Consider the following 27,242-nt stretch of genomic DNA (forward strand, 5'->3'; position numbering starts at 1 on the left):
ACAGAAGGATGGGCGGGGAGGGAAGGTAGGAGGGAATTCCCGAAAGGGAAGAGCGTACCCCTTCTTCACAATGTCGATGACCCAGGAGTCCGATGTTATAACCTCCCACATCAGAAGAAAATGGGCAAGTCTCCCCCCAATCGGAGACAAGTGGACAGGGAGTGGAGGAGGACTACGGCTGCTTTCCTTGCTGCAACCCTCCCGAGGAAGAGGAAGAGACAGAGTGCTGCAAGGTGGCTTCTCCCATACGGACTCTGCCCCTGCCCCTGCCCCTGAAGGATCTGTATGGCAGGGTAGAAGCAGATTGTTGTGGTCCTTGCAATCTTCCACAAAAGGAAGGACCACGCACCAATCCTTTAAATCTCTGAAAACCTCTAAAGGAGGATGAGGCAGAAGACTGGAGTCCTAAAGATCTTGCAGTAGCTCTGCTCTCCTTAAAACGCTCCAGGGCAGAGTCAGCCTTTGTGCTGAAGAGCCTCTCTCCATCAAAGGGGAGATCAAGAAGTGTTGCCTGCACGTCCAACGAGAAGCCAGATGACCGTAGCCAAGACTGCCGTCTAGAAACTATGGTCGTGCCCATAGCTCTAGCCACCGAGTCTGAAGTGTCCAATCCCGACTGGATCACCTGAGTCGCTGCCGCCTGAGCATCCGCTAACAGCTGCAACATCTCCTGGGACAAATTAGGGTGGCCCTTCGCCTCTTCCATAAGGGCATGGATGTAACGCCCCAGTATGCAAGTCGCATTGGATGATTTTAAGGCCATACTGCAAGATGAAAAGGTCTTTTTTGCAGTATGGTCCATCTTTTTTGACTCCCTGTCCGTAGGTGTCCCAGGAAACGAGCCGGGAGAGGATCTGGACGAACATGAGGCTTGCACCACTAGACTCTCCGGAGTTGGCTGTCTGGAGAGAAACACTGGATCACCAGGAGCCGCCCTATAGCGACGAGCCACTGCTCTGTTGACTGCAACGGTGGACACAGGTTTCATCCATATGTCCTTAATGGGGTCCAGCAGTGCCTCATTGAAGCGCAAAAGAGGCTCAGCAGAAGCAGAAGCCGGGTGTAAAACCTCTGTTAGTAAATTTATTTTGACTTCCAAAATAGCAAGGGGAAGGTTTAAAAAGTCTGCAGGCTTCCGAATGACTGCGTGGAATGAAGCAGCTTCTTCAGTGATCTCTCCAGGGGAAGCTAGATCCCATTCCGGGGTAGTGTCCAGGCCACTGGCTGTATCCAGTCCCAGGAAGTCACCAGAGGGCTCCAAAACTTCACCTTCCTCCAGGTGTTGTCTTGCATAGTCTTCCTCCTCCAAAAGTCGTAGAGCCAGACGTCTTGATCTAAGCCTTGAATCCAGACCCAGCGTCGATAAGGCATCGGAGGACGCCGAAGATCTTCGTCAGCGCCGAACCTCGGATCCATCCGAAGCCGGAAGCTCCGGCTCCACAGGATTCTTACCCGTTGATCGGATCCGAGGTGAAGCCAACGGCGCCGTAGCAGGTGTGGTCGGCCTGGGCGACGTCATGGGCATCGGCACTGCTTCAGGTGCAGCAGATAAAACGGGGTGAAAGGCGTCAATTTATAAGACGCCGGAACGCCCAAATTTTAGGCCAGAGTGTCAGACGGACCTGCTTGACTTCCACCCAGCATCATGGAAGTAAAAATGTTAAACATTGTGTTTAAGAACGCTGCAGGATCCGGTCCCGGAATCGGGAAAGCCGGGTATTGCTGCTGCACTGGAGCCGGCATAGATGCCAAGGAAGGTCCAGGTAACTCCTGGCCAGGAGAACCTTCTGGCCTCTGGGGAGGCTCGACCTCAAAGACCGACCTGGGTGACATCGGGGTCGTAGGAGGCGGAGGGGTGACAGTCGGTCTAATCTCCTACGTCGGACGGCGCCGAGCTGATGGAGAAGCCGATCTTGATCTAGACCGTCCCTTGCTCGATCAGCGCCGAGATCCGTGACGGCGCCGAGAGTCACTATGATGGTGATGAGACCTCAAGGATCTCGAAGAAGACTCCCTCTGATGACGCCACTCCTTCTTTTTCTTGGATCGAGCCAAGAACAATTTTGCCTCCCTCTCTTTAAGTGCATTAGGGTTCATGCGCTGACAAAAGCCGCATGACTCGACCTCATGGTCGGAACTAAGGCACCAGAGGCAATTTTCATGGGGGTCGGTAACCGACATCCGACCCCCGCACTGGTTACATGGTTTAAAGCCATATTTTCTTGGCTGCAACATCGTAACCGTCGTTGGAAACAGTAGCTCCCTGTGAGCCTCGAAGAATTAACCGTTACTCGGGCACGGAAAAAAGGGAACTGATGTCTGCACGTCGACGAGGGCTTCTTATTACCTGGATGACATCATACGGCGTCGTGTGGAGTCGGGCGATTGTGACGTCATCGTCGACGTGCAGAGCTAGAAGAAATTTCCGTAGGGGCTGGCGCGAGGGGAGAATTCTTTAGGTGAGGAATCCACTGGTAGGTGTATACATCAGAAAATACTACTACTCAAAACATGTTAGGCATCAAATAATAAAAGATAGCAGTATCGCCAGTTAGTAGTCCCACCTCTTCCTTTTTAATCACATACCTGCTCCTGGAATTTGATGTACATCTCAAACGCTGCCAGTTTCTAACATGTAATGCCACCCTGACGAAAGTATAGCAAGCAAAAGTAGTTTGGATGGTACACACATTCTTGGTATACCCCATATGCTAAAGCATTAAGTGATAATTAGAAACGACCCCAAGTCTTAACAGTGTACAACAAATTGGGTTTCAGGATTAGCGACTATGCCTAAATATTCATTGACATTTAAATAGAACCAGTAGGTCACCGGGACTCACGATCTCCTAAGGCAGAACACTATTCAGCTAACAGACCTTTGAGCTTTTGTCACAGTATCACTATAGACCATATTCTCAATTTTATTAATATTGACAACACTGATCTCCTTTTAGCAAAACCCGCATCTCCACATAATAATCCGGAATAGGCATTATAATTCTTTGATATCTTGTGTCTTTAAATATTTAATTTTTTCTGGATTCTTTAAGATATTTTGACAGCTGTTTATAAAATAAAAGGGTCCAGTTTATCTGTAAATCAAAAGGCTTACATTACCTGACTTGCGCCCCAATTGATCATAATTAATGCACAAAACGAAAAGTGAATATTTTTCATTGCTTGTCGTATTACTTTCTAATCTTAAACTGGACGAATTTCTAAGGAGCACTAAAACCTCAATAGGTACCTCTAATATGAGAAACTGTCTCTGTTCCTCAAGTAGGTTACAACAAAGTTCAACAAAAAACCTCATGCTAGATCCAACGGACATGTCTGAATGAGAACGACTGAAGTAATGGAATTCGCTGCATTTTATTGTTTTAAATGTGTCTGTTTACCTGGTTGTACGTCATCGGAATGTGTGTGATATACGTAGTTATGATTTATGTCGTGCTTTTTGGCAATGCAGAGCACAGTTTCTAAGTGCATAATTATGAAAGTACAAACACACAACAAAATAATGCTTTGAAAATGATTCTTACTCGCCACCAATAAGCACCCGCGAACGCCGGTTGTTCACTTGGTTATCTGTTTTATGGCGAAACTGCAGATTTAAAATAGAGAATAAAACATTACTAGTTTATAATGTTAAAAGCTAGCATATTTTACGCCATTCAGTTCGGATTACATTGCCGATTCAATGTCACTTTTAAGACCAAACTCAAATACAGTGAAGAAATGTAACAGACATCAATTCACCGGGGACTGAGAGCATGTGCCCTTTCACCCCCAATGATATCACAGAACCTTTTCTTTTTCGCATACTTTGCCCCTCAACAACCGCATGTTTGCTGCTGAAGACATAGAAAAAGGATAAGGAATGGAAACATAAGAAGGTAAAGAAATTCTTAGAACCCATATTACTGCATTTTTCTGTCATTGCTTTCCTAGCTCCTGAGACCAGGAATAACAAGGACTGGTCAAGAGAGTAGCTGACATGCATGAAGGTAGTGCCAACGATATTTCTCTTGCATACAGTACTTAAACTGCAGCACAACCTAACACAGCTTTCTCATCACATCAAGTGATAATGTTGGAGAATATCTTGGCTTGAAATATCTCCTGATATACAGTAAGGATCAAATCCTGCAATTACGTAATTTGTGCATGTGCTAGAGCACAGCAGGTACATTGAATGCATTATGTGTGGGCATAGAAGCCAAAGACAGACTGAGTAAGTAGAATACCCTAAATATGAAGAACATTTTCAGTACCATATTATCTCAGACCCACTACCTTTTCAACTGCACTATAACAAACATCTGAAGGTGAAGGTCTCCTCATCAAATGACTTCAGAACATTTCTTTACATTAACAAGACCGATGCTAGTGTTAATAGCAATGAATTACCTTCCAAGGAAGGGTGATGACTATCAATGAAAAAGTAAAGGAGTATTTCATTTCTGCACGGTTACTAGGTACACATTTGTGGCCAATATTTTGTGGGCAATACGTCTGAAAGTTAGACGGAGTTGGTAATTTCTGTAAATACTTGACACTTTTCATGGGTGTGTACCCAGCAGGAAACGAGCCTTTATTTACCACCACCATTGTAGTTAGACATAGATCTTGAATGCCGATGTTAATGGATTTGGATGTGCCATGTACAAATCATTCAGGTTAGGTTTTGTGCCATGTTAGTGTCCGGCACTGTTTTTGATCAGGGGTGTTCTGTGAGTCATGGAGCATGAACGAGCAATTCCTAAATTAGGCTTGGAAAAGTCTAGTATGATCTTGAAAATCGGAAAGCTCTATGTTCAAAAACAACCAGGTGCGCAGAAGCAGCTACCCCAGAAGTCATGTTGAAGTGGGGAGTGGCCGCTGAAGCAGAAAATGCAGTTAGAAATGAATGAAATTGTGTGCTGCCCGTCATATTTTCAAATGATATGGTCCAGGAGCAGAGAGGAGCGAGATAACGATTTTTTAAAAAAATTATCAGTAGGCCTGAAGTGTTTCCTTTAAAATGTATACAGAAAGTATTTAATAAGTCCATTAGTTCATTTGCAGAAGTAAAATGCTTATGTATAAAAGTGACTAAGTGGTAGTTTATGAAAAGGACAATGCGTTCACACTTTTGTACAGTTTTGCATTATGTTTATTTAGAATGAAAAATGTTCTAGCTTACATGTCAAGAATTTTCAATTAAGGACAGTGAGGTGAGGATTATGCTTCTCTTTCTATGCTTTATTTATTCAGCAGACAATCAGAGAAGTTTTAGAAAACAAAACATATCCCATAAAACTATAAACATCATGTGAAAAACCAGAGAGAGGGGCAGTATATATAAGGCAGTAACAATACTACACTTCCTCTATTTGCGTAAAGGCCATGTGATAGCCCTGAATCACAAGAAAATGCAAACAACAAATTATCAATGCCCCCAAAAAATATATATATATATCGAAACAAAAATGTCCGACAGGAGAAAGTCCATCTCAAGGAATAATAGGCCCTATCCGAAACACAGGATAAGCAGGCAATGAAGAACGCCGATATAATTGAAAATAGAAAATTTGCTCTATGTCAGGATCGGGGGCTCCGAATATGCTTGTTCAAAGCTGGTCCACCACTACAGACGTGATATCCACAATGGGCTTACACTAAAAAGCCTTGAACGTCGACTCTGTAGACCAATCCGCTGCTCTCATAATGTCTTCTAATCTGACCCCCAAATTGAAGGATTTAGAAGCCATGGCTCCTCTAACTGAATGAGCTTCAACCGTGGAAGTGTCAATTCTTGCCTCTGAGAGTAACGATCGAATCCATCTAGCCATGGTGGTGGAAGTAACCGGGTTAAACAGTTTTAGGAGAGCAATTAAAACCTAACCGCCGGGATCTCTCCTGAATTCACTTGTAGCTGCCTCGTATGCTTTCAGGCATTGCACTACACATAACTTTGTATTGTGACGAAATGCTGGATAGGACACAGACTTAGTACCCATTTTAGTATGTCTGGAAATGGAAAAGTAGACCCCGTCTGGGGAAAAAATCCGTCCTGCTAAGTCCACAGCTCGGACATCCGCTACTCTTTTGCAAGATATAAGACATAAAAGTAAAGTCAATTTGGCTGATAACTGTTTGCAAGATAAATTCTTATTCTCCGGCCACCTGAGAAGAAAAGATAGTACTAAATTAACATCCCAAATGGACGAATAATGAGAACGCAGGGATTAGAGAAATGAATGCCCCTCATGAGCTTACACACCACTAGGTGTTCACCAACTGGTCTGCCAGAGAAAGGCAAATGACCTGCCGAAATTGCAGATTGATAATTATTAATAGACCAATAAGCCAGACCGGAGGCTGCCAATGAAGCTAAAAAGTTGATTACTAAATTGACATCAGCTTTAAAGGGATTGGAATCCTGTTCTGTACACCAATGCACCCAACATCTCCAAGAGGAGGCATATCGTTTGTGAGTGCTAGAGGACCAAGACTGGTGACTGTAGAAAGATGCTTGCGATGAAATGCCTGGCAAGAGCTAGCGTTTCCTGAAATTCTACATGTTACCAGTCAAAGGTTGCCCTTTGGGGTCAAAGGATGTGGATTCCCCCACAGGTTCTGCAACAAGTCGCCCCGAACTGGGATAAGAAGAGGGGCGTCGCACAATATTTCCAGAGCAAGAGGGAACCAAGCTTGTGCTCTCCATAGAGGGGTCACTAGGATAATCTGTGCTCGCTAACAGCGAACTTTGGCCAAACCTGCGGGATCATGCTGAAGGGAGGAAAGGCATAACCCAGGAAAGAGGGCCAGTTCTGAAGAAACGCGTCCGTGGCAGCTGCCTCCAGATCTGACCTCCAACTGAAGAACCTGAGAAGTTGATGGTTCAGGCGAGAGGCAAACAAGTCCATCGAACAAGGGCCCCATAGCTGATTGATCCAATGAAACACTCTCAGGTGCCGCTTTCAGTCGCTGCCATCCCGGAAAAACCTGAGACTTCACTGAGTGTATCTGGAACCCCAGGAAATCCATCTGCTGGGATGGAATGAGGCAAGATTTGATTTGATTGGTCAGGAACCCTAGGTCCTGAAGAGGTTGAACAGTCCACAATAGATGTCTGTGAAGGATTAAAGGATCTTGTGTCATAATGATCAGATCGTCGAGGTATACTATTACCCTCACCCCTCGAGCATGGAGGGCCTTTACTACCGGTCTCATCACTTTGGTGAAGCACCAAGGAGTGGACGAGAGCCCGAAAGGAAGGGCCCAGGACTTGAAAGATTAACCGTGCCAAAGGAATTGGAGGAATCGTTGATGAGGAGGGAACACCAGAATCGACAAATATGCATTTTTCAGGTCCAAACAGAACATCCAATCTCCTTGAAGAATATCTCTCATGAGATGGATGCCCTCCATTTTGAAATGCCTGTAGACTATCCAGGCATTGAATTCTTATAGGTTTAAAACAAGACGTGAACCTCCTCCCTTCTTGTCCCCTAGGAAAATGGGGATGAGAAATCCCGTGGGGTGTGGAGTAGATCTTCAGATGGCCCCTTTTTTCAGAAGAGACTGAATCTCTAACGATATGATATCTTGATCTCAAAGGCAAAAATGGAGAAGAGGTGAAGGGGAAACTTGAAAGGGGGATTGGTAAGATTTGAGCTTGAAGCTGATTCCAAAATCCAAGGATCTTTGGTCAATTTCTGCCACTCGGTAAGAACCCTGCCCCCAAGAACCACCTCTGAATAAGGGATAATTCTCACCTGCAGTGGAGGACTCTTGAGAGGTACTTTGTTGTCCTCTGTAATAGTTCCTGCGATACCGTGATCTCCACCACAGAACCGGGTAGGGTAGAAGGTAGAGTCTGCTGCTGCCCTCTATCATTATCCTCGTCCATGACTTGAGTCACTTCTGGGGACTTAATAGTAGGAACGACCTGACGACCGACCCCGCATACGTCCGGCCCTTTAAAAAAGTGGCACAAAACACCTTTTTTGAGGGACATCTGGGCTTTATCCATTGAAATAAAGGTGGCTGCAAATTTGGAAAGGTCTTTAATGAAGGGAGCTCCAAGCAAAAGTCCTTGGGCCACCGGGCCCGCCTCTGATGTGGCGAGTTTGTTCATTTGAGGATCTATCCTCATAAGAATGGATTGTCTCTGTTCCGTGGAAATTGCCACATTGGCATTACCCAAGTGAAAAATAGCCCTTTGAGCCCATCCCACTAAGATGTCTGGGTCAATAGGGACATTTGACTCCTTCGCCAGGATCGCCAACTCATGGATTTTAGCCAGTGAGCCTGAAAGATCTAGTAGTTTGTCCTGGCAGGACCTAGAGGCATGGTCCAGACCATTCTTAGGGTCTCTTGACCACTTGCTCATAAAAGTGACCTTTGCCTTCAAAATCGGGTCTGGGACATTCTGCCCCAATCTGGCTCTCACTTCATTATCAAAACTAGATCTGATGTGTTCTTGAATGTAGAGTGCTACCTTCAGAGGAGGGGTCCAACTAGAGGAATGAGGGTGGACAATTTCCTCCGGGTTAAAATTGAGAACTTTCAGTACTTTTGGTGCTTGATCATTGGACTTGTCAGTCCTCTTACGTTTACTTGGGCCTGGACGGTCCATCTGATTCGAGTCCGAATCAGAATCCGGAATTAGAATCTGAGCTGTATGGGTTGGGACCAGCGTCCTGCCACTCCTGGGGTTGAGAGGTACTGTAACCATGTTCTCTCTGAATGGGGGCCAACAAACGCTCAAATATTTCTGAATGGGACCATTTCTTGGCCTTAAATTTACCTTAAGAGGCATTAGGGTGCCCAGACTGAGCCTCATCAGATGGTGCGAGCGGGAGCAACCAACTTTATGTCGGGCAAAGCTTTCAAAATGGTGGGTAAGGGACCCCAGAGCCTTTGCCAAGGCTTTATTGACAGAGAGTTGTACACTATTGTCCAAAGTTCCAAATCGTCTTCCAAAGAAGGAGCATCACCACCAAAATAATCATTATCATCATAAGAATATGATTGTGCCATATTTAATTCAGGTAGGCCCCAGAGGGACAGTAGATGATAGATAGCTGAGCTAACTGAGCCGAGGGCTACAGTCAGGGGGAGTGCACAACCCCAGCAGGCGTGAAAGTGAAGGCAATAGAGCGTGGAGGGAGCTGCCTGCAGCACTCTAGGGAGACCCTATGCAAATTTTCCAACCCTGTGCAATCTTAAGCTACAGGGTATAAGAGAGCAATGAAGATGAGCACTTTTTAGAGAAGGCACAATAATATTGCACTAGAATCTGTGAAGGCATGAGGAAACATTAGCCACTCAACAAGGGGGGGTCCTTCTGTAAAGAATACGCTTCTGTTTCCAGCCTCTCTGAATAGCACACGTTTGTTTATGAGTGCCGCCGCTAAATGGAGCGTGCGATAGTCAGATTCGAACACGTGCGTGCTCACAGTCCCAATGGGACTAAAAATAGGACTGCGGGCACGGGGCGCCGCTGTCTGCTCTCACTCCCACTCCACCGTATAAAAAGGAGCGCGAGCGCTGCATACGGCAATAATCTAAATGTAAGTACACGCCGAAGCGCTTAACACTTAACTGGTTGCAGGAGCAGCAAAGAAAGAGGAAGTGTAGTATTGTTATTGCCTTATATATTGTCCCTCTCTATGGTTTGTCACGTGATGTTAATAGGGTTTATGGGATATGTTTTGTTTTCTAAAACTTCTCTGATTGGCTCCTGGATAAATAAAGCATAGAAAGAGAAGCATAATCGGAGTCTCCGGTCCTGACTGAATCTGACGCACCACGAGGCAAGGCTATTTTCCTAGTGTCACAGATTTGTTGATAAAGAGCCAATGCTGACATTAAAACTATGGACTAAAATCATCAATTGTGCTTCTAGTCGCATCTAATGCCAGAAAGAGGATACATAATGGTTCTCAGAGGCTTGCAATGCAAGTCTCCCTCACTAACAGGATACAAGGTTTGGAATTCACGGAGGCAAATAATATGACTGATCTTCACTGGAAATCTCTTGAAGCAGAGAAAAACTACATATATATATATATATATATATATATATATACACACACATACACACACACAGACATATATATATATATATATACACACACACACACAAGAGAGTTGTCCTGAACAAAGGCGCACTCCCAACTGGTCATTATGGAATTTAACAAAGTCAGCAACTTGCAGAGAATTCTTTGGCATTTTCATTATTTCAGGCCTTGTATTTAGAAACATCTCTGGACACCTGTTTCTGGATTAATCCCTTCATCAGCAGAGAACAAACATTTCCTTCCTTTTTCAAAAGCCAACTGCCTGGTTACTCAGCAGATTTAATTGCAGGCCCCTGATATCAGTTGAATGGCAGTTTTTTTCCCATTGGACCTCAAGTGAGCTGCAAAGTGCATCCTGGTAAAGGTAGTCCTGCACATTTTAAAATTATATCCCAAGTGGGTTGCTGGAGCCAAACAAAATAATAAAACTGAGTTCATTACCCCAGTGGGCGGATTCAAAGTAAGGAAATCGTTTTTGCTGCCAGTGTTCCAACCTTCTGCTCTGAAAGTGATCATCGATACAGTCACACATAGAACTGCTCCTTTATGCAGTGGTGCTGCCTTCACGGCTGGACAGGTCATTACATTTATACAAGAGAGAGTTGTCCTGAACAGAGGCGCACTCGCAACTGGTCATTATCAAAGTAAGCAACTTACAGAGAATTCTTTGGCCTTTTCATTATTTCAGGCCTTGTATTTACAAACATCTCTGGACATGTGTTTCTGGATTAATCCCTTCATCAGCTGATGCTTACTTTGTTACATTCCATAATGACCAGTTGCGAGTGCGCCTTTGTTCAGGACAACTCTTGTATGTATATGTATATATATATATGTTCACTTAAAAAAACTAAGGTTACAGGTAGGCTTTAATTAGGTTCAGATTTTACACACACAAAACTATAGAATTTCAGCTGTCGGGACTATAACTCGGGGCCCCACCATACACAGTTATCTCATCAATAATTTTACTGCAAATTATACATTGATGCTATCAATGACGTTATAGAACATGTCATGGGTGATGTAATGGCCAGGGAAATTAGCATTGCATGGTGATGGCACCAGTTATAGTTTCCATATGGCACAACTTATAGTTACTTGAAATAACTCTAACTAAAACAGGTCAATTTCTATGGATTTGTGTGTGTAAAACCTGAACCTAACTATAACATCTCTGTAACCTTTGTTTTTAAAGTGAATTTCTATGGGTTTTTTTAATTCTATTTCCGAACTATAAGGTCCCAGTAACCTTTGTTTATTTTGTGTGAATTTCTATGTTTTTTTTTCTTCTTAACATGATGTAATAGTTAATTACTTTACATTAATCCAATCAACGCTGCAGCCTCAGCCAGGCCCTGTGCCCAACCTCCTATAATCACCCAACCCCTACGCCATGCACAGCCTAAGACCATGCGTGGTGGGGATTGGCCACAAGGCCATGGCATGTGGCCAGGCACTGCAGCCAAACCCCAATAAGCACCCAACCCTGCACCAGTTGGCCATGTGGTGTAGGGTTTGGCCGTAGGGCCTGGCCTCAGCCAACACTCCATGAGCACCCAACCCAACAACACCCATGGCCGACGCAGTGAGTGTTGGATGCAGGGCCTGGCCTGTGGCCAACCCCTCCACATACGGCCCCTCCCTGCCTGATTTCATCCCCAAGGCCCACATCCCCCAGGACCTGGCCAATTGTTAAAAGAGGGGGGGCTTGTGACCCCTTTTCCCTGAGTGATTTTGGCCCCAGGGACCCCATTCCCTGAGCCCTGCCCAATTATTTTAAGGGAAAAAGAGGAGCCCTTCCAGCCCCCCAGGCCGATTTTGGCCCTGGGGATCCTAAACTCCAGGGCCTGGCTAATTATTAGAATGGGAGGGGGGGAACCTGTGGCTGCCCTCCCTGGGCCGATTTTGGCCCTGGGATCCCATCCCTTAGGGCAGGGCAATGATTAAAAAGGGGAGAGTGGCCATACAGCCCCCCTCCCCAGGCTGATTCTCGCCCCAAACACCCCATATCCCATCCCTGAGGGCCCAGACAATTACTAAAATGGGGAAGAGGGCCATGCAGCCTCCACCCTGGGCCGATTTTGGCCCTCAGGACCCCATCCCTGGGGCCCAGTCAATTATCTTTAGGGGAGGGGGGGCTTGAGACCCCACCCTGGGCTGGTTATGGCCCTAATGACCCCATACCCCATGGCTCTGCCAATTACTGTAGATCAATTGCTGTGCAGCTCCCCTACCCAGGCCGATTTTAGCCCTGAGTACCCCATCTCTCAAGGCCAGGCCACTTGTACCTGGGTGCCCTCGCCCCATCCAGGGCACCCAGTGTGCAATGATGGGGGCTGTGGGGGGAGACTAAAGGCCCTGTCAGTCCCAGCTGGCTACCTAACTCCTGCGGGAGCCGGCATTGCTCCCACACATAGGGAGCTGCAGGAAATGCAGCTCCCGGCATGGGGGAGCTATCCTTTCATCTAATTTTCTACCTACATGACGCTGGGCAGGGTGACAGATGAAAGCCCAACTTCCAGCGAGCAGGAGTAGTTTTCCCGCTCCTGCTTGCTGGGAGCGGAGTCAGTGTTAGTGAAAGCAAACAGCTATCGCCATAGGGTGGGCACCTTGGGAGAAAGCAGGAGCCAACACTAAGGGGTGGCGGTCCCAAGGACCATTAATAGCTCCATGCGGCCCCCTTCCTTTGATTTGCATGGGCCTGCCCCAGGGAGGTGGTGGTTCCTGGGGCCATATATATGACCGAAGGAGGAGAGCCACGTGGCTCCCCCTTCCAGTTTTAATTATGGTTCTGGACCTAAAGAGATGGGGGTACCTGGGGCATCCACGCAGAACCCCTGCACGGGGAGGTGGTGGTCCCCAGAGCATATTAAAACCCCCTGATGGGGTCTGCACGGTTCCCCTCCAATATTATATTAAAGCCTTAGGAAGGTGGTGGTCCCAGGGGCTCAAAAGAGCCCCAGGAGGGGATCCCCATGAGCCACCCCCCCTTTTTTTTTTATTAGTACCACATGTCCCCAGAAACTGGCCCACCCAGGGGCTAAATTGTTAATAAGAGCGGGAAACAGAGCTTTTTTTAAATTGTATTTTCTGCCTGCATTTGTGAATATGCTGTGATTTTCACCGTAAAAATAAAAAAAAATGTTTTTTGGCTCAGCCAGGGTCTCTGAGGGAACCCAGCATTAGGTCTAGGGGGCTCAGCGAATTCCTACCCTATCCCCTTTTCTTTTCTTTATCATTTGGTTTGGGACTCAGCTGAGTTTGAGTCCCAGAATTGCTACCAACACTTACTGGTTGAACTGTGGGAAGCCAATCAGGTCTCTGCATTAGATCGGATGGATCTGTGAAGTGTTCACGCCTCTAGATATACAAATTTGGTTTTCTTTAAATATCTTGAAAACTACTGAATGGATATATAACAAATCACAAAAAGGGCTCTTTCCAGACCAAGACCTACCATTCTGCCAAAGTGGGTGTAATTCCGTAGAGCGGTTTGGGCGGTAGTCGTGTTCAAAATCCTTATGAGAAATTGCATGGGGAAAAGCGTTTTGGGACCCCCCTTTTTCTCGGTCCTTGCTTGACAAATCACCCAGAAACTTTCAAGATAGCAAGTGCAGTGAGTGGCAAAGTAGTTAAAAAAAGAAAATTCCTGGGATCCGAATTGACACTAAAGTTACAGGCTAATTCAGTAGCGGTCCAGGAGCGTGGACCTAGCCATCCACATATTATTGGCAACAATCCTCCTGTTACATGCAGAAAGTTCCCGGACACCAAATGGAGGTCCAAAAAACTTTTATTCACCAATGCTTCCTCCCAGAACAACGCGGTTCAGCCGTAGCCTTGATCACGTATCCGGGAACTTTCTGCATGTAACAGGAGGATTGTTGGCAATATATATATAGATATATACATATATATAGATATATATACATATATAGATATATATAAATATATACATATAAATATATATATCTATATATCTATATATATATGTATATATATATGTATATATATATATATATATATATATTCACACACACTTAAAAAAACAAAGGTAACAGGGACATGATACGTTCTGAATTCCTTCCTACGAAAAAATTCAGCAGTGTTTTCCCCATGCAATATCCCACAGGTATTTTAGACACGACTAAAGCCCAGACCGCTGGACGGAATTACACCAAATTTGGCAGAAAGCTAACTGTTGGTCCACAAAGAGCGCTTTTTGTTATTTGGTGCAAATCAGTTCAGTAGTTTCAGAGTTATTAAAGGAAAAATACATTTGTGTATCTAGGGATGCGAATCTACCGCAGATCCACACGTGAAAGCAAGGCCCTTATTAGCTAGCCACAACCTGACAGAAAAGTTGCGGGGGTTTAAATAAAACTGAAAAGTGACATAAGGGTTTAAGATAGAGGTATTCTTGCCCAATGGATAGATGGAGGTGTCCATGAGGGACCCTCATGGGCACAAATGTGCCTAAAATATTTTTTGGGCCGATCCATACCGCAAGCGTCAGCATGGCCCCCCCAGTATAAATTAGCAATGGATCTCTAGATCTGGAGCCCATTGGAAAAAAATACATCCACTCACTAACCCCATGTGTGCTAAGTGGGGGTGGCTGCCCGCCGGGGGGTTGGGTGAAGAGCCTGGCCACAGGTCAGGCCCTGCGCAACCCTCCGCTGCATTAAAAAAACTTAGAAATTCAATGAAAAAATTTAAGGTTACAGGAACATTATAGTTAGGTTCAGAATTTACATGCACAAAACCACAGAAATTGAAAAATTATAGTTATACTTATCTCAAGAAATTATAACTCGTGCACTAGGATAAATATAACCCACGTCTCCACCATGCACTGCTACTTATCCCACATTAACACTTTTATTACAAATGATGCAAGTATATTATTATAATTATAAATGATGTCATAGGAGATATCATTACTGATGTAATGTGTAGGATAAGTAGCAGTGCATGGTGGGGGCCCAAGTTATAGTTACTTTAGGGCACAAGTTATAGTTTCCTGAGATAAGTACAACTATAATTTCTTAATTTCTGTGGTTTTGTGCGTGTAAATTCTGAACCTAACTTTAATGTTTTTGTAACCTCTGTTTTTTGTGGAAAAAAATAATAATATGTATATAAAAAACAAATCCCTTTCAGAGTAAGAGTGACGCATAAATTAGGCAAAAAAAGAAAAGAGAACTGGGTAGTGGAGAGCAGCTCCAGTAAGGAGCACCCTGCAACACTCTAGATTTGCTCACCTCAAATGTCTGTTTATCTAGCAAAGTTTTTAAGCATAGTATCAGCACAGTGCTTTCCACGTTGAGCTAGATAGGGACAAAGTATTTTGCCATTTGTACAGACATTTGAGGTGAGCAAATCTATAGTGTTGCTGGTGTTGCAGGGTGCTCTTGACCCAGAGTTCTCTTTTCTTTTTTATATATATATAGTAAGAATATGTGCATATTAATAGGGCTCACCTGTGAACAAGGCTGATGTAGAACAGCCGAAATGCGCCAGGAAAAGTGTTTCTTTTGGATGTTTGACTATGCACAGGATGCTCTGTCCCCTGTGAACTGAGGCCGCCCTGCAGAGCTGGTGGCTCCCAGTGGATGGAGAATGGAATTATTATATATATATATCTATATCTCTCTATATATATATATATATGTATTTATATATATATATATATATATATAGATATATATATATACACACACACACACACACACACACACACATATATATAAATATACACACATACACACAAACAATACAATAACATGCAAAGTTTATCAGTCTAGATCAGTTGTGGCATCCTGTATAGTCCACCAATCAGGGTACAGTCTGTGATATAATTATCTCTGCTGAGCAGCAACTGTCCTCTTCTTTGTCAATTTGACAAAAATCTAACTTCCATCAGAATCAACTTATAAAGAACTCTTTGCTTGTAGATGGAGCCTTAAAGATGGACAGCATCCAAACATGAAACAGAAGAAAAAAAATATTATCCAGCTCTAATCCGTTGTAAATGCATTGAACTGAATTCAAGCTAGAAAAGAAAAATGCGATTAGAAAAATCTTGGAGACGTGCGAGGGATAATCTTCACCTACGCGTATTTAATAGAATCCAAGCCTCTTGACACATCAGTGCAGGAGATTTACATTCTACTACAAGACTTGAGACTCATTTATGACAAGTTTAAAGTTGTGCAATAACATTACGAGCAACATGTTCTTTTGGCTTGAAGTAGAAGGTTTGAAAAGTGGATTCTTTGGACCAATCTGCTGCTTTGAGGACGTCCTCCAGACTTCCAGCTGAAATAAAGGCTTTTGAGGCCACAGACCCAATAAGCGAGTGGGCTTGAAATGAAGAAATGTCTATGCCAGCTTTTTCCATAATCTTTCTAACCCACCTAGCCAAGGTGAATAAGGTTTCTTGAAGGCTATCAATAATTGGGATAGTCCTGGAGGACAAAAGGCAGCAGTTTAGGATTTGTGGCAATGAAGAAATGATACCACACAAACCTTTACACTCGAGAAAGGAAGGATAAAATATTGAAGAGGAATTAGTCTTTGGACGCATTGCAAGATAAAACATTACAACCTGAGGAGAGAAAGATTTATTGTCAACATCCAGTTGACATCAACTCTTCTAAATGATAACTGTTGGAAAAAGCCCTTGCTGCAGAGTTATCACTAAACGTTTAGCATTCCTTCTATTTTTCTGACCTTTATTTTGTTAGCTTTAGGGCTCTGAGCACTTAAGCACTGCTAATCAGTGTGAAAGTGTATGCGCTCTCTCCCCTAAAACTTGATATGCCTGGCCTGTCCTTGTTTGCCATATTTAAGTTACCTGTAAGTCCTGTTTAGTTTGAAATTCCAAATCAATATGGCAGTAAACTGTGCAGGCAGGCCCTGCAGTAGCAGGCCCGAGACAGGTTTGAAAGGCTGTCTCTGTGGGTGGCGCAATCTGTGCTGCAGGCCCCCTAGTAGCATTTAATTTTCAGGCCCTGGGTATATGGTTTTCCACTTTACATGGGACTTATAGAAAAATATATGCTAAACAGGTGTAAGCCAATCATACCAAGTTTTAGGGGAGTGAGCATGTGCACTTTCGCACTGACTAGCAGTGGTAAAGTGAACACATTCCTAAAGCCAACAAAATGAAGGTCAAAGAAATAGGAAGGGGATGGCAACAAACCTGGGGATAATCCTACAGAAAGGACCAATCCCAACACAACCCCTCTACAGTCTAAAGCCAGGGTAGAACAATCAATACCTTGATGGGCTTCGCTGCTTAGGGCGACAGAACGCAGACAATGGCCCGCAACTGCAGGGGCACTTGCCAGTTCTATGCCATTCTGAACTCAGTTGGATCCCTCTGTCAATACTGTGAGGCCCACTGAACTGACCAATAGGGAACCCTTCTCCTTATCTGTGGACCTCATCTGCAATGCTGCTAACCTTAATTTGCTCACAGATGCATCCCATTAGGCAGACCTTACCACCATGGCCAACAAAATAATGTGGCCTTTCCACTCCTTGGAACTGACTTCTGTCCCCAACTCAGGGAAAACTCTGTCCATAAGGACAGTAACCAACAGAGCCAGATCCCAGACCATCCACTGCTAAGTGGAAGCTCTAACCGGGGCCATTGGTAAGCTTCTCTTCCAGGCTTGGCGGTGGCAAAGAGTCCCTTATGGGCTCCTAATGTTTCCCTAAACCCTGAGGGGGCTCAGAGTGGGGAGTAGTAGTCCCAGGTGCATCATATGCTTTCTCCAGCCCACCTCCCGCCAATTCAGGAGTGGTATCCTGAGACTGATTCTCAAGCCCATGGTCTGTACCCATGGGCTGGACAGGAGTCAGCGGTGAGTCCTTCCTCCACCTCCGCCTACATCTGGGGTTCCGGACCCTCCTTTTGGGAGTGGTACCACAGAATCCAGAACTGTCAGGGTGCTTGTGGCAGTCATCCTGCCCAGCTCTCCCACCAGTTCAGGGGTTCTACATAGCAGCTGGTGTTCCAGCCCAGAGTCTGCACTTTTGGATTGGACTAGCATCAGGGGTGAGTCCTCCCTTCTTGTAACTCCTCCTATGGATGCTTGTGGTAGCCATCCCTTCCCCCAACAGGGGTGATACCCTAAACCTGGTCTCCCAACTCAGAGGCTGCACCCTTGGGCTGGACTAGAGTCAGAAGCGAGTCCTTCCCTCTGCCCCTTCTTCTAGAGTTCTGCACCCTCCCTCCAGGAGTGGTACCCCCCCCAGAAGACAAAATGGTAGGGGCAGCTGACCCTCCCTCCAAGGCAGGGCCGATATGCCTAACCTGGTCCTCCAATGTAGGGTCTGTACCCTAAGGCTGGACCAAGGTTAAGGGTGAGTCCTTCCTTCCCCTACCCCTATGGCTGGACTTCCACACCCTCCTCTGCAGAGTGATGTTAGAACTGGTTGGAAGCCTGTGTCAGCCTCCACTCGCCCCCCCAGTTCTCCTGAGAGAATGGGGTCTCCCTAAATGGAGAGTCTCTCAGGACAAAGTAGACTCCCTTCCTGGGGTTCTCCCCAGGCTCTGGGGCTGGGCATAGGGCACCATGGGACGTCTCCCACCCCCACCTTCTTCCTTCTCTGAGAAGGGTCTTGGGACCCTCTACCTACACCACTACCAGGGAATATGCCAGGGCTACTCTGAACCACCCCTGCACTCGGTTTGGAGGGAACCTGAGCCACTCCCTTTAGGAACACTCCCCGGTGTCTCTCCAGACCCTCTGATACTCACCCAAGGGTGAAAGTTCCCTGGGGTTAGAGAACTTACACTCCAACAGGTGTTGTGGTAGCCCTGGAAAAGAACAACAGAACATGTGCTCTCTGACAATCAGATTTTACAGCCCTTCAATATTGTTTGCTATGCTTCCCTTCACCCATCCATCTAGTGCTTTGCAGAAACCTTCCACAATCTCCTCCCTGAACTGGTGAGACAGTTTCCTAATGCCGATGAACCTCAAACCCATACCTTGCAATCAGGGATTCCTTTATAGGGGAGTACCTCTGCTTGTCTCCCCCTTCCAGGGCCAGTAGGGCATCCCTCCCATCACCAGGAATATAACTCCCCAGGCCAGTTTCTCAATACTCCTCAGGGATCCTGCACACCATCAGAGCCCTCTTGTACTCCTGCAGCCGTTGAGGTAGGTCATCCCCCTCCATGATGCTAGGCACCAAGTCTGTGGGTATGTAGGTGGTGTTCCTAACACTAGGCTCAAAATTGCTGACACTGCTGTACTCCACCTGCAGCACTGGTGAGTCACCAGGCCCTATTGGACAGACAGAAAGAACCACCATTGTTTTCCCTGATGTGATGGCATGCCAGCCCTTTGGTGCCCCAAGTGTTCCCCCGAGACTATGCTGCCCCAGACGCGGCAGTGGGACATTGAGTCTGCCCCTCGCACACCCCTCCAACAGCACATGTTGAGCACTGCCTCTTCATTTCCTTGTCAGTTGGGTGAGCGCTCTGTCTTACCAGCGCAGGGTGAGTGCTTGTGTCTGCTCCTCGTGCCACAGCCAGATCTGTGTGTGCAGGAGTACGCTGAGCTCCACAGTCTGTGTTTACACTTTTGCCCAGTGAAGCCTGGGTTGTCTGGAATATGGCCCCCTCCAACCGGTGAGGCACCGACTTACAACCGCCAACATGGACATGCTTTGCTTAAGCAACATCCCCTTGCCAGAGAATATAATCGATTGCCAGCCGTTCAAGCTCCCCTTGTGGGGCCCTTTCTGTGGGTAAGCTGTTGCACTGGGAGAGGATCGATTTCATTGCTGCCTTCTGCTCCTGCTGCTGCCTTTGACCCAGATCAAGCGGGTCTTTTGGGAAGCGAGGACTGCTCTCAACATACCAGGAGTACCAAGGGTGAACCAGGCTCCGTTTTTTTTTTTTATAGCGAGCCTAATTTCTACGTGGGCAGCTCTGTTCTACATTGTTCCGTTTCTAAACCGCAGCCCAAGAGACCTCCATAGGTTCCTGGCCATGCTGATACATAGGCCTGAACATTGCTGGGCGGGGCCTCGACCAGCACTTGCCCAAGCATGTCTGCGGCAGCACCTTAGTGCTAATCCACGAGGGGGACCCAACAAGGTCTCCCCACAAAAGTAGGCCATGTGTGCTCCCTTTCCCCGTGTTGGCGCATACCTTGTGGGGGCACCTGGCTGCCATTAAGGTACAGGATGGGGTTAAACCCTCGGAGGTCCCGATCCTGTTGCTTCACAGAATACCATAATATATATAACAGCATGCACAATACTTATGATATATGGTGGTTCATATGCTTTCTCTTTAACCTAACTGCTGTGTTTCATGCCTGATGTTGTGATGTTTGACATCTCAAGTCCTGCTTAGACAGGGTAATGAGGACTGACTTGGGATTTGCATAATGCGCACAGTATTAAGTAATAATGTTGTTTTGGTCTGTGCTATATACAATATACTATATTTTTTATATAACCCTGTGTAAAGTCTCTTTTGTGATGTATTTATAGTGTCACTGGTGTGAGTCTGTTATGCAGACGCTTTACACATTGCCTCTGGGGATAAGCCCGACTGCTCTGTGCTGCGCTACCAGGGGGTGAGCACAGATTATTTTTGGTGTGTAACTTGCTCGCCATGACCAGAGTGGTGGGTCCTGCCTGGCTAAGGTGCATATCCTAGCCAACCAGAAACCCAATTTCTAACACTTACAAGCATAAAAGCATAGTCAATTTTGACGATAACTATTTTAACAAAAGAAATTCATTGTGAGGCCAAGAAAGCTTAAAGTACAAGAAGACATTTCCATCACAAAGAGTTGAGTACTTAGATTTTGGAGGAATCTTGAGTAAAATGGATTTAAATGCTTGACAAACCAGGAAATGTTTGCCTTCTTGTTCTCAGTAAGACATGACCTGCAGAAATAGCAGAACAGTGAGACGTGACTAGTGGACTGCCCTGTAGGCTTTACCAGACATAAAAAGGGTACCAAGAAAATCAACATCTGCCAGAGATGCAGTTTGGATTTAATCTCTCTTTCCATACACCAGTTTATCAAGGAGGCCCACGTGTATGTATGACCTGATTGGGTGGAAGAAGCCCAGGTACTGTTGATAACGGACAATGCCTCTGATGAAAGGCCTCAGACATGCCTAGGTAACCTGAAATCGCCCCAATAATATGATGAAGAAGTCCCCTGAGTATCAAATCTTAAGGGTGACTCACAGGATTCAAAAGTAGTTGGGGAAATGTAGTAATAAGTCTTGGAAATCAACAGAGAGGGCTAAAAAGGAGTTACAAACAATTTGGCTTCTTCTCTTCTGACATGAAGGGGGGTTCAGAGGATCATCACAAAAGGAGGAAGAATGGCATATGTGTGGAGAAAACCCCAGTGTTGCAGGAAAACATCCACAGTCACTACTTCTGGATCTGGCCTCCAGCTAAAGAAGTAAGGAAGCTTGTAGGTTAGGGAGGAAAGGAACAGATATCTCTGCAGAGGTGCTCAGAGATGGACAATCTTGCTGAAGAAATCGGGGTGAAATGATTAATCGCTGATGTCAATGAGGAACCTGGATCCCCATCTGTGACAGAGTTGGAGAGACCTGAAATATATTCTGCTTTGAGGAAAATTCCTCCATCCAGGTAATACTGTCAAAAATCCTTGATGAGATCTGCCAGTCATTTGAATTTTATCCCTCCTAGATTTTTTATGTAGCATACTGCAGAGATATTGTCTATCTGCAGAAAGGTACAAGACTGAGAAAGGGAGGCATCCGCGCAGATGATGAGCCTTCAGGCGCTGATGCATTTGATATTAAAGAGGAGTAGGGAACATTTTTGAACAGATGTTGATAGAAGGCCCATCCTTGCTAACATGCAGATAGAAAATGTTTTACACATTATTACTGTGCATATCTCTTTATTGATCAGCATGATTTTCTTTTGAGGAAGAAAGAGAGCGTATTTTTTTGGAATCTATGATGAGTCCTAAAAACGGAGTCATTTGCAAAAGGGTTAAGATTGTTTTTTTTTTTTATTTATTTATCTCAAATTCTGAGGAGATTGAGACTGCCCCTATGGTTTGTGTGTGTAGTACTTTTTGGGATTTGGCCATTAATAACATATCGTCCAAGTAGATTGCCAGTCGTACCTCATGGAGAAAGCTACCACTGGTTTTAGAAGTTTGGAAAAACAATAGGGAGCTGATGAAAGGCTGAAGGGTAAAGAGAGGGTAAAGAGGGGAACTAGAATCTGCGACCTCGCCAAATCAATTAAAGGTAATGAGAATATGATCTGTGAATGGGAACAAAGAGACGAGCATCCTTGAGGCCTAGCTTTATCATCCAATTGTCTTTTTGAAGGGAATTCCAGAGACAATTAATCCCTTCCATTTTGAAATGTCTATACAATAAAAATCTGTTTAGAGACCTGAGATTTATTACCAAACGAAAGTCCTCATCTGCTTTCTTTATCAGAAAGAGGTTGTGGAGAAAACCACACAAATACATTGGAATCTCCTGAATTGCCCCTTTAGATAACAATTCCTGAATCTCTAGTGAGTTTAGTTTGGTTTCTAGAGTTAGTCAACAAGGAATCAGCTGAAGGCTAGGGGTATAAAACTCTGATAACCTTGAATTGTTGTAAAACTCAATGGTCTGATGTAATTAGTCTCCTATTGTTGAGACGAAGAGAGCATGTCTGTCATTCATCTTTCTCCATGAAAGATATTCAAAACAATATGACGTACCTGTATTGGCATGAGATCTACCACTGCTTCGTTGAAATCAACCTCTGTACTTATGTCCCCTCTGTAGATAGACGGAAGTGTATCTTGATTTGTCAATGAACCAGGAGTATGCCCACCTTTGATCATATAGAAGGAAGGTCAATAATAGCTCTGTTGAAACTTTCTCAAGGAGCAAGCTCTTCCTAGTCCAGCTTTATAAAAAGCAGAAGGAACAAATACTTTCTTCAAGTTTTGTTGAGCTCTGTTTAGTGAAGTAAAGGCTTGAATGTAGGCAGAAATGTCTGACAAATTGGTCTCCAAAGGGATAGAATTCCACTTTCATTCTCAGTTATTTTCTAATTAATGGTTAAATGTAGAGGCCTTGTAAGAAATATTATTAAAAGAAAAGAAAATACCTGTGTAATCTAAAGTTGTGGCAAAATAGTGCAAAAAACCTGATCTAAGGCAGTATCACTGCCAGTTTGTCTGTTCAGAAAAGTGTTGGCGTGAGCGGATTGAGAGAAAGATCAGGGATGTTAGAGGTGATTAATTAGGGGCTGTGCTGAGGTCTAGGAAGGGCCGCCGAGTGAAAAGAAATGACGCACTGACGAGATGCACACCCGGAATGTGCTGTGCCTGGGGTAATTTTGAAAGGTGTTCTCTGAGAGAAAAATGCAGTTGCTTGAACAGTTGCGAGCATGTGTGGAAATCACACTGATTAACAACTGAGGAAAAGTGCAACAGTAATTATACATCCAACACAAACTAGACAGATAACATTTAAATTCACCAAATTACTTGGAAATATGCATGAAAAAGAAATAAAACATATTTATCTCTGCTAGAGCAGCAAAGAAGAGGATGGATGCTGCTTGGCAGAGATAATTATATCAGACTTTACCGTGATTGGTGAACTATACATGACTTCATAACTGATCTAGACTGCTTACTTTTGCATAATATTGCATTTCTTCCATAATGTGATATATATATACACACACACATATATACACATATACACACACACACACATTCATTGAAAAAAAATAAAGGTTACAGGCAGGGTATAGTTAGGTTATGAATTTACTCGTACAAAACCATGGAAATTCAGCACTTTTAAGTAACTATAACTTGCACCCTAAGGTAACTATAACTCGCGCCCTTGCCTTGCACAGTTTTCTTATCAATAATTTAATTGCAAATGTTGCAGTGATGATATCAAAGATGCCATGGCGTAGGGGCGAGTTATAGTTACCTGAGGGCGCAAGTTATAATAACTTCAAAGAACTCTAACTATAACTGCTGAATTTCTATGGCTTTGTACAAGCAAATTCAGAACCTAAATATATCGCCCCTGTAAACTTTGTTTTTTTCAGTGAATTTCTATGGGTTTATAACAGAAAGCAATTGTATTTATTATATGTTTTTCCAAACCCTGCCATGCACAGCCTTTGGCCATGTGCAGCGGGGTTTGATTGCAATGGCTGGCCTGCAGCCAAACCCTTATAACCACCTAACCCTGCAAGACACACGGGGGCCTGTCTCCGTCAGTGGGTGCATGAGTGTTTAAGTGAGTCCGAAAGTGGGTGTGCGAGTCAGAGCGGGTGTGTGAGAGGGTGCATGAGTGTCTGAATGCATGCATGTATGAGTGAATGAATTACTATATTAATGAGTGTAGGAAAGTGCCACTGTTGGCATGGTTACCCCCCCCCACACGTTTTTCCTAGTGTTGATGCCAACTTTGAAAGTGGTTTGGGACCCTGCTAACCAGGACCCAGCCTCAGTGTTCTTTCCCTAAACCTGTACCTCTGTATCTACAATTGGCACAACCCTGACACACAGTTAAGTCCTTTTTAAAAGGTATTCATGGTACCAAGGGCCCTGTGGCCAGGGAAGGTCTCTACGGGCTGTAGCATGTATTATGCCACCCTAGGGGACCCCTCACCAAGCACATACACAATGCCTTGCAGCTTGTGTGTGCTGATGAGGAGAAAAAGACAAAGTCGTCATGGCACCCCTCTCAGGGTGCCATGTCCACAAATCACTGCCTGTGGCATAGGTAAGTCACCCCTCCAGCAGGCTTACATCCATAAGGCAGGGTGCACTATACCACAGGTGAGGGCATAGCTGCATGGGCAACATGCCCCTACAGTGTCTAAGTCCATTCTTAGAGCAGGGTAGCCATATTGAGTATATGGTCTGGGAGTTTGTCTTTACAAACTCCACAGCTCCATAATGGCTTCACTGAATACTGGAATGTCTGGTATCAAACTCCTCAACACAACGAACCCACACTGTTGACAGTGTGGAATTTCTTGAAAAATGCACACAGAGGGCATCTTGGAGATGCCCCCTGTATGTTAGCCAAACTGCTAGTGTAGGACTGACCGGTCTGTGCCAGCTTGCCACTGTCAGACAAGTTTCTGACCACATGGGGTGAGTGCCACTCTTTGAAACAAAACCTGTCCTGGGTGGATGTGTTTCACACCTTCCCCCTTCAGGAACTATAACACCTGGCGGTGAGCCTCAAAGGATCAAGCCTCGGGTTACAGTGCCCCAGGACACTCCAGCTAGTGGAGATGCCCTACCCCTGGACAAAGCCCCACTTTTTGCAGCAAGTCCAGCAGGAAAATTAGGAAAACAGGGAGGAGTGACCACCCCAGCCAGGACCACCCCTAAGGTGTCCAGAGCTGAGGTGACCCCCCTCCCTGCCGGATCCTCCATCTTGGTTTGGAGAACAGGGACCAATAGGATTAGGTTTGTGCGCCCACTCCTCAAAGGGAGTGGGCACAAGGAGGGTGTATCCACCCTCAGGACAGTGGCCATTGACTACTGACCTCTGACCCCTACAATGCCCCAAAACCTAGGATTTAGGGGCCTCCCCTGAACCAAGCTCACCAGATTCCTGGTGACCTACAAGAAGAAGAAGAAGAAGAAGAAGAAGAAGAAGGACTGCTAAGGTGAAACCTCCAGCAGAGAAGAAGGAAGACGAAAACTGCATTGGCCCCAGCCCTACCGGCTTGTCTCCTGCTTCAAAGAACCTGCAAAAAGATCAGTGTGGGCCTAGTGATCTCTTCAAACTCCAGAGGACTGCCCTGCACCCAAAAGGACCAATAACTTCAGAGGACAGTGGCTCTGTGTAGGAAAATCTACATGCTAAACAAAGGGGGAGAAGGAGGATTAAAGGGGAGAGTCTATCCTCCTTGAAGCTTCAGTAAATGTATTTAGAGACCCAACCCAGAAGGGGAAAACTTTGCATTGGGTTTCTTCCTGTTCTGCTGCAGAACGAGGCGTGCTGTGACCGACGGAATACGTGGGAGCACTGTTGGTATCAGCGATGTGGATGCTAGAAAAGGATAGGAGTGGTGGGGTCTTGGTAAGTTAAAAATACCCCCCTCTGGATGATATTACTAGTTTAATATGTCTCACAGGGGTGGTATGATTAAAAGGGGGTGTCAGGAGGGTGGGTATATTATGTACCTGTCCTCCTTACTGGTTTACATGTTTCGGAGTTTACCCCTAAACTCCTCTTCAGGACCAAAGTGATCTCCCTAGTATCTCTCCTCGTGCGCCTACCACTAATGGAAGTACTCTTACTATTTACTGTGGCAAGGTGATAAATATCAATTAAATTAAATACTACCTATCAGGTCTGCCTCTGAGCCGTAGGTACTTACCTGCAGGCAGGCCTGCTTCCAAGTAACCCCTGGTCTCCATAGGAGCCCACGTTAAGTTTGCTCAATGTTGACCTCTGCACCCGATCAGGCCCGTGTTGCTGGTGGTGGGTGTTTGGGGTCAACTTGAAACCCAACCGGTGGACTTCCTAAAACCCGGAAACTAAAACTGCAAGTGTTCTACTTACCTGTAAAATGATCTGACATTGAGCGTCCGTTAACAGATGCAACACCTCTTGTGGCAATTCAGGATGACCCTTTGCTTCCTCCATAAGGGCATGTATGTAACGCTCCAAAATGCAAGTTGCATTGGTTGACTTCAAGGCCATGCTGCACGAAGAAAAGGCCTTCTTTGCTGCCTGGTCCATTTTTTTAGACTCCCTGTCTGCAAGGGTCCTGGGGAAAGAACCAGGAGCTGACCGGAAGGAGCACGATGCCTGAACCACCAAACTCTCCGTAGTTGGATGTTTGGAGAGGAAGTCCGGGTCACCTGGAGCCGCATGATAGCGTCTCGCTAACGCCCTGTTGACAGCTGTAGAAGTCACTGGCTTCCTCCAAATATCTTTGATGGGGTCCAAGAGAGCCTCATTGAAGGGCAAGAGAGGCTCTGCCACTACCGAAGCCGGATGCAGCACTTCAGTCAGGTTTCTTTTCATCTCTGCAGCTGGAAGAGGAAGATCCCAAAAGTCTGCAGCCTTCCTTATTACCGCATAAAAAGATGTAGCCTCTTCAGTATACTCCCCTGGGGAAGC

The 27,242-nt window shown here is 45.2% G+C and overlaps 1 protein-coding gene across 1 annotated transcript in view; it reads right to left on the bottom strand.

The window, feature by feature from the left end:
- The window catches only part of ATP8B4 (ATPase phospholipid transporting 8B4 (putative)), a 2,552,767-nt gene that overhangs the window by 2,181,690 nt on the left and 343,835 nt on the right, over window positions 1–27,242 (bottom strand). Inside the window, exon 5 of the mRNA XM_069222521.1 lies at window positions 3,546–3,607. Within this exon, the coding sequence (XP_069078622.1) occupies window positions 3,546–3,607 (62 nt within the window). The remainder of the gene's footprint in view (window positions 1–3,545; window positions 3,608–27,242) is intronic.

The sequence above is a fragment of the Pleurodeles waltl genome, chromosome 3_1 (genome assembly GCF_031143425.1).
Source record: "Pleurodeles waltl isolate 20211129_DDA chromosome 3_1, aPleWal1.hap1.20221129, whole genome shotgun sequence".
NCBI classification, from domain to species: Eukaryota; Metazoa; Chordata; class Amphibia; order Caudata; family Salamandridae; genus Pleurodeles; species Pleurodeles waltl.